This window comes from Furipterus horrens, unplaced genomic scaffold, assembly GCF_987537825.1.
Source record: "Furipterus horrens unplaced genomic scaffold, mFurHor1.1.pri manual_scaffold_10, whole genome shotgun sequence".
NCBI lineage: Eukaryota > Metazoa > Chordata > Mammalia > Chiroptera > Furipteridae > Furipterus > Furipterus horrens.
Genome location: NW_028327180.1, coordinates 97560001 through 97566764, shown reverse-complemented (window position 1 = coordinate 97566764; position 6764 = coordinate 97560001). Strand labels below are relative to the sequence as shown.

General features: G+C 53.1%; 1 protein-coding gene across 1 annotated transcript; it reads right to left on the bottom strand.

Annotated features, from left to right (window-relative positions):
- Nucleotides 1–2539: 2539 nt before the first annotated feature.
- On the bottom strand, nt 2540–5682 carry SMIM23 (small integral membrane protein 23). Its single transcript, XM_090290268.1, has 4 exons — nt 5626–5682; nt 3250–3301; nt 2987–3054; nt 2540–2752 (listed from the first exon to the last, which is right to left on the bottom strand). The coding sequence occupies exons 1-4, from the start codon at nt 5680–5682 to the stop codon at nt 2540–2542; spliced, it is 390 nt and encodes a 129-aa protein (XP_090146394.1).
- Nucleotides 5683–6764: the final 1082 nt, after the last annotated feature.

Here is a 6764-nt window from a genome sequence, read left to right as displayed (position 1 = left end):
CAGTGTTAACAGAAGTGCCCAAGGGAGCATTAGGAAGGCTGCCAAATAGATCTATTAAGTAGAAGAGAGGTAGGGGAGAAACCCATCAATTAAAATTAATTAAAAGTTCTTAACTGTTCGTGAGGCTGACCTCATGCTCCAGGTGCCTCGAACACGGAAGAGCAATGCGGGGAGCGAGCAGTCGTGACATTCCCCCACCTGGCCACCTGCCCCTTGACAAGACCAGGCCTGTCTCTTCCACCTCGCCCTCGTGGGTTCCTTGGGTCAGGACCTGTGTCGTGGCCCAGCTGGCTCTCCTCTGGGACGGGAGGAGGTCCGGAGGCCGGGGTGCAGCTCTGTAGACCCTTCCTCTGCAGTCTCCTCCAGCCTGAGTCCCTGCGCGTCTGCCCCCACTGTGAGCCTCTGTTTCCACGTGTTCTCCTCGGCTCCGCTCTTAGACTCCCTCTCCTCCAAAATCGCCTTGTCTTGACATTTCCCCACTGGCCTATAAACTCGCCCACCAGGGGCTGGTACATGCGTGGCCCAGTGAATCTCCCCGATGGGAAGGAAGGAGCTGGACTTGCCTTCTGAAGCGAAGGGCGTTTCCCTCCCAGGAGGAAATCCCCTCTGTTGGTAGGGAAGTGGGCCCCTGGGTAGGTCAACTGGGCATCCTTTTGCTCACCTCATTCAAATGATAGCAGACTTCTAAGTGGTAAACTGTAGCCAGACTCTTCTTGTTCCGTGTGTTTGCATTTCACACCCAGCAGTGGGAGGCAGGCAGTGGGATAGAGCCAGGAGGCTGCCCCGCTGCCCTGCGGGACGCCAGTGGCCCTCAGCAGCCTATTCAGCCGTGGCGTGTTTGTCTCCCGCAGTTCTCCTTCTGTGACACTGACTCTTGGGGCTCCCCCGGTGCAAGGGTTGCCCTCCCACTTTCCACATTCCTGACCACCTTCAGGAATGTAAATCAGTTCTTTGCCCGGAAGTGGCCCAGGCCATTTCTAGTGTGTGGGGTGGCTGGTTCCTCCCCGTCCCTCCTGCCACAGCTGACTGGGTCAGGAGTGGCCACCCCCACAAGGTCACCCACTCCCAAAACCGTCTGGCATAGAGCCTGGCTGGGCTCAAGACACTCCAGGTGATGAGATGGGCCAGTCCCATCCCACCTACTCCCCACAGTTTGACCTGGGGACAGAGTCCCATGGTCAGTAGAAGCTGGAAGGCTGTGGGGGACCAGGAGCCAATCTGGGTTCTGAGGACTCAGAAGGAGAAGCGCTGAGCTGAGGAAGGGCTACCGAGTGTGGAGGGCAAGGAAGGTGCTGGAAGTAGGAAGAGGTGGGCGGACACCGTGGGAAGCAGGGCCCAGTCAAGGTAAAGGAGGGACGCCAGGGGGCAGCTCCCAAATTCTTACAGCAAGGCCTCCTGGAGCGCCCTGGGGCAGCGTGTGTGTGTGTGGGTGTGCGTGCGCGCGTGTGCATGTGTGTATGTGTATGCGCGTGCATGTGTGTGCGCGTGTGTATGTGCACGTGTGTGTATGCATGTGTGCGCGTGCGAGAGTGTGTGCGCATGTGTGCGCGCGCATCTGCACGTGTGTGTATGCGTGTGTGTGTATGTGTGTGTGTGCGCGTGTGTGTGCGCACGCGCACCATGGACTCTCAGGGACCTTCCCGTTCAGTCTCTGCCATCCCAGGTCACAGCGTGCTCCCCATCTCCATGAGATTCTGGCCCCCTTGTTGCACCACGATTCACCCCGCTGGCCCGAGCCACCCGGAGCAGCTGGCTGAGCTACAGGCTTGCGATGAACCACAAGGAACCAGTGTCCGTGGGTGGGGGGCCCCCACCAGCATGGCTGGCCCTAGGAGGCCCCGTGGGGGGCACGGGGTGGTGTCCAAGACTTTCAGTGCTCCCCTACCTGGGCTCAGAGGCTCTGCTAATATCCCCAGGGGTGGATCTGTTCCTTAAGGATCTAGGCTTCAGTTTCTTTTTTTAATGTAGCCCCTACTTTTTATATCCATATACAGTCTATAAAAATATCTATAGCTGTATTTTATATGTAATCTAAAACGTATACGTCTATGTAATAATAGAGCATAGACATCTAATATAAACCTGTATATACTATCAGGTACCCACTCTATGGCAGACACACCCTCTGTGTAGTGAACATGTCTGACCCTCACGGTGACCCTCTGTGGCCAAGGGTGTCCCCCTGGTTCTTACGAAGGAGGCAGCCTGTCTGAGATGCTCAGGAATTTTGCACGACCTCTCAGGGAAATGGGAGAGGAGGTTCCTGGCCCCGTGGCTGGCCCTGAAGCCTGCGCGGGTCCCCCCACCTCCGGGGCCAGAGCCCTGTATGCAGGAGGATGTCCTCCCGGCAGAGAGATCCCAGGGTCCTCCTGGCGTGTTCCAGCATTTGGGCACCAGCAGCGGCACCCACAGGGTCTCAGTGTCCCAACTTTTATTTCTTTTGTCCTGCCTTTCACGTGTCACAGCTTAGCCCTACTTGCCCCTGGCAAGCCTGTCCCCCATCTCCTTGGCCTCTCGCCCAGGTCCCAGCCTGGGCCCCTCATATGTGGTTTCCGAAGGTGGAGCAGGGCTCCTGGCGCCGCCCCTCTCCCAGAAGGACATCTAGCCACTCCTCCAGGTCCCGCACCAGCTGCTCCAGCTCGCACACCTCTTTCTCGAGCTCTTCCAAGAAAATTTGCACATTCTCCTTCAGCCAGGTCCTGATGACCCTTACCGGCTCTTTTGGGGGATCATTGGTCTGGTATTCAACCCCCTGAAAGGCAGACACCAAAGTTATATGTTGGGCATTTTCCCGTAGGACCCCTTGGCCACTGGATTCTGAAAGTTCCCCGAACCTTTGCACAGGCTACTCCTTCTGCTAGGAATATACTTCCCCAGCTCCTATGTATCCTTCAAGACCCAGCTCACCAGTGACACCTCCAGGAAGCCTTCCTAGGTTTCCTCAGCTAAGCTTGACATCCCATCAGCCCCTTCCTTAATATGTTACCTGGGAAGCCACAGGATTCTGCGGGCAGTTACACTCTATGTTCCTTTCTGATACCTCCCGACTTCTTCCTGAAACAGGCATGAAAACACCTCTTAATAAGGGCAAACAGATGGCAGCTGACATAAACGTGGGTGGTCCAGCCAGTGGGATGAAGGGCAGAGGGAGAGGGCAGACGCGGGGACCACCTTGGCACCATTTCCAGGACACCCCTCTGGACTCTGTGTACGCTCAGCTTCTCTGCTCTCAGATCCCAGAAAGCTCACCTGATATCCCCATGCCCGTGTACAGCAACAAGACCAGCAATGCCAACAGCGTCTGAGGGCAAGAAGAGGAGGATGGCGGGAATGAGAGCTGGAGGGCAGGCGGGTGTCTGCTTCTCCCGGAGGGCTGGGCGTGGGGCCGCCGTAAGATCGGGCTTAGAGCTTAGCAGTTTCTAGTCATCTAAGTTACCTGCTTCCTACAGAACGGCCAGGCACTGCAGAATAGATACCGTGGCAGCTAACTGACATTTCACTGGCGTTTTCCCCCTTTTCTCCCTCTTGAGAAAAGAGGAAAATGTTCTCACTCCTTGCCTCGTGTTTACATCCTTTGTTTTAAAGGATCTTTAAAAGGAATCAAGGTTATTGTGGTATAATTTACACACAATCAAACGCACACATTTTAAATGTACAGTTCAATGAGTTCTGACAAATGTCTGTACCTGTGGACTCCCCCCCCCCAAGCAAGAGAGAGAACATTTCCATTATTCCAGAAAGTTCCCTCCTGCCTTTTGGCAGCTGGCTCCCTTCTCACCCCTGGCACAGGGAATTCAGACACACCTGCTTTCAACAGACAACATGAGCTGACGCAGAGACAGTGCCAAGACCCAGGCGGCCCCAGTGCTGACCGACACTGAATTCTCCCCAAACTCACTCGGGGTGGATGGAGCCAGATTGAATTTGACATAAAAGCACACAGTTCTTACGTAGCCGAGTTCGTGAAGCAAGACGCAGACCCGCTGCCACAACAAAGAAGATAAAAGATCGGCCCAATGTGCCTCTCCCCCAGATAGTTTTCTTTGTATAGGCTAGAAGCTCCCTTCTTCTCAGCAACTTCAAAAATCCCACCACATTACGTTGCTTACAATCTGGCTGCGTCTCGCAGACGCGCTGGTGAGTGAGGGAAGCCAGACACAAAGGTGCACACGGATTTCATTCCCCTGAAATTCTAGAACATACACAACTCATCTGTGATGAAAGGAGTCAGAATCGGGGGGGGGGGGTGCTAGCTGGGAGGGGGCCTGAGGGAGCCGTCTGGGGTACCCGAATGTTCCGTGGCGTGATCTGGGTGGTGGCTGCCCGGGCGCATACGGCCATGGGACGGTCATTGCCCTACACACGTACGGTGAGGGCGCTTTGTCTTCTCACCACATTTAACCACATCTCTGCCGTGTGCTCTATGGGCTGACGTTTCTCCACCAGCCCGCTCGCTGCTCAGTTTCTGTTCTGTGTTCTGTGGAGGCCAAGCTGGAGAGCGGGGCGATGAGGAATAGGGACTAGGATTACGTTTTCGTCTTTCTCTTTGTACTGCCCTGGGCCTGAGCCAAATCGTTTCTTCTCTTGGAAACTCAGTTTCTTTATCTGCAAAATGGGTTTTGAAATAAGACATCTTTCCAAAAGGAGGGGTGGGACTCGGGTTTAGGCAATGCCACGGGAAACGAGATGATGCGGAGGCTCTTGCTGGGGGGCTGCTCAAAGCCGTCGCAGTTTGAATGAGCACTGTGTCTCTAGGAGGGGACGAGGGGTTGGTGTCACCCGAACCATGGAGCTCTTTTGATGGTCTTTCTAGAAGGAGCCTTCCTAGGGTTTGGTATCTGTGCAACACTTTTCCGGACAAACTCCATGCACTGCGAGGGGACCCCCCCCCCACAGCCACCTTGCCATGAGGCCCAGCATAAAGGAGGTATTGGCACGTGTAAATTAAGTGAGCCAGTGAGCAAATCTTTTGAAAACATTTGTAGATCAAAGTCATCCATCGCTCGGTTTAAAACCTTTCAATGCTTCCTTATTAATCTCAGGATAAAATCCCATCCCTTCCATCGTGTGTGGGAGGCCTGGCTGACCTTCCCGTCCCCTTTATGTCCCTCCCTCACTTGTCCCCCTGGGAGGCGGTGGAGTGCAGGGTAAGAATTCTGGGATCAGAGGGACCTGGTTTCGAATCCCGGCATGCCGTGGCTGGATGGCCTTGTTGTCTTTCTGAGCCTCAGTTTACCCATCTGTGTTTGAGGTCCACAGCAGCTGCCCCTCATGAGAGAGGCAGGAAGCGGAAGCACCAGGCTGTGGACAGTGTTATCGGTATTCATTTTGACAAAAATTCCAGGTGAGGTTTGAAGTTCAGTCTAAGAACAAATGCTTCAAGAGCTCTCCAATGTGGGCCGATTATCCTGCTGGTTACAGTGCATTCATTCATTCATTCATTCATGCGGCACTTACGCACCAAGCACCATTCGGGGCCCGGGGGTTATACAGAGCAATGAACAAAGCTCGGACCCTCCCGGGGCAGGTACGCCCTCTGCTGGCCGTGCTGTTCCTGACTTTGAGCACCTGACAGTCTGGGAGCCCTGAGGGCAGGACAGCTGGGTGTACCTGCCCTGGTCTCACCTGCTTCTTGTCCTCACGGCGACTGCCCCTTCTCCATTCAAGCAGCTCAGCTGCCATGCACCCCCTCCTCCCCACCTGTTGGAGCACCATGGCCTCCGGTCAGGCTGCCGGTAGAACAATGTGTCCCCACCTGACAGGCAGGTGCCCCTCCCCCCACTATCCTCTGCTCACCAGCCATTCCTCAACCAGTGAGTTCTGATGTCACAGAAGGTGGGGCACAGCGAGGCCCCCGCCTTGTCACCACCCTGACTTTTAGCCCTGTCCTTCCCATTTTTTCATATAAATGTCAAACATGCACCAGGAAGAAATGCATCAGAAGATTATATTTCAGGGTGGTGATTTTTCTGATCTTCTTTCCCTATATTTTCAACTTTTTAGTAAAATGAGTTTTTTAAAAACAATCCTATTTTATTTACATATTTATGTTTTATTTACTTCCTTTTAGAGAGAGGGAAAGAGAGGCAGAGAAACAACAGCGTGAAGGATATACATCAATCGGTTGCCTCTCGCGTGCCCTCAACCAGGGACCTGGCCCACACCCCAGGCATGTGCCCTGGCTGGGAATCAAACTGGCGACCTTTTGGTTTGCAGGCTGAGGCTCAATCCAACAAGCCATACCAACCAGGGCACAATGTGTTTTTAAATACAAAACAATAAAAGCTATTTTCAATTGAAATATTTATTGATGCAGTTGTAGATTCATGTCACTAGTAAGAAAAAATTGTAGGAGATCTTGTGTACTGTTTATTCACTTTCCGCCAAATGTAGCATCAGCATGGTACAATGTCACAACCAGGATATTGCCATGAATACAATCTATCCATCTTGTTCGTATCTGTTGTACTCGTGTGTGTGTGTGTGTGTGTATGTGTTTAATTCCAAATAATTTCATCACAAAGGTAGGTCTGTGTATTCATCACTACATTCAAGATACAGAATTCCAAAGCCAGAGGTCCTTAGGTTGCCCTTTAATGCCTGCCAACTCCCTCTGTCCCCCTCCGCCACTGTGCCTAGCTCCTGGAAACCACTAATCTGTTCTCCATTCCTAAACTTGTATCTTTTCAAAAATGTCATGTGCATGGAACCAAATAGTGTGTGACCTTTGGAGATAGACTCTTTTGTACTTAGAATTCCCTGGT

What these genes read in the sequence shown, in the direction of transcription:
- SMIM23 (XM_090290268.1), bottom strand. Translation starts at nt 5,682, where the DNA reads ATGGCAGCTGAGCTGCTTGAATGGAGAAGGGGCAGTCGCCGTGAGGAC. An exon ending in GCCGTGAGGACAAGAAGCAG is followed by an intron (nt 3,302 to 5,625) that starts GTGAGACCAGGG and finishes TCTTGCCCTCAG; the next exon opens with ACGCTGTTGGCATTGCTGGT. An exon ending in AGAATCCTGTGGCTTCCCAG is followed by an intron (nt 2,753 to 2,986) that starts GTAACATATTAA and finishes TCTGCCTTTCAG; the next exon opens with GGGGTTGAATACCAGACCAA.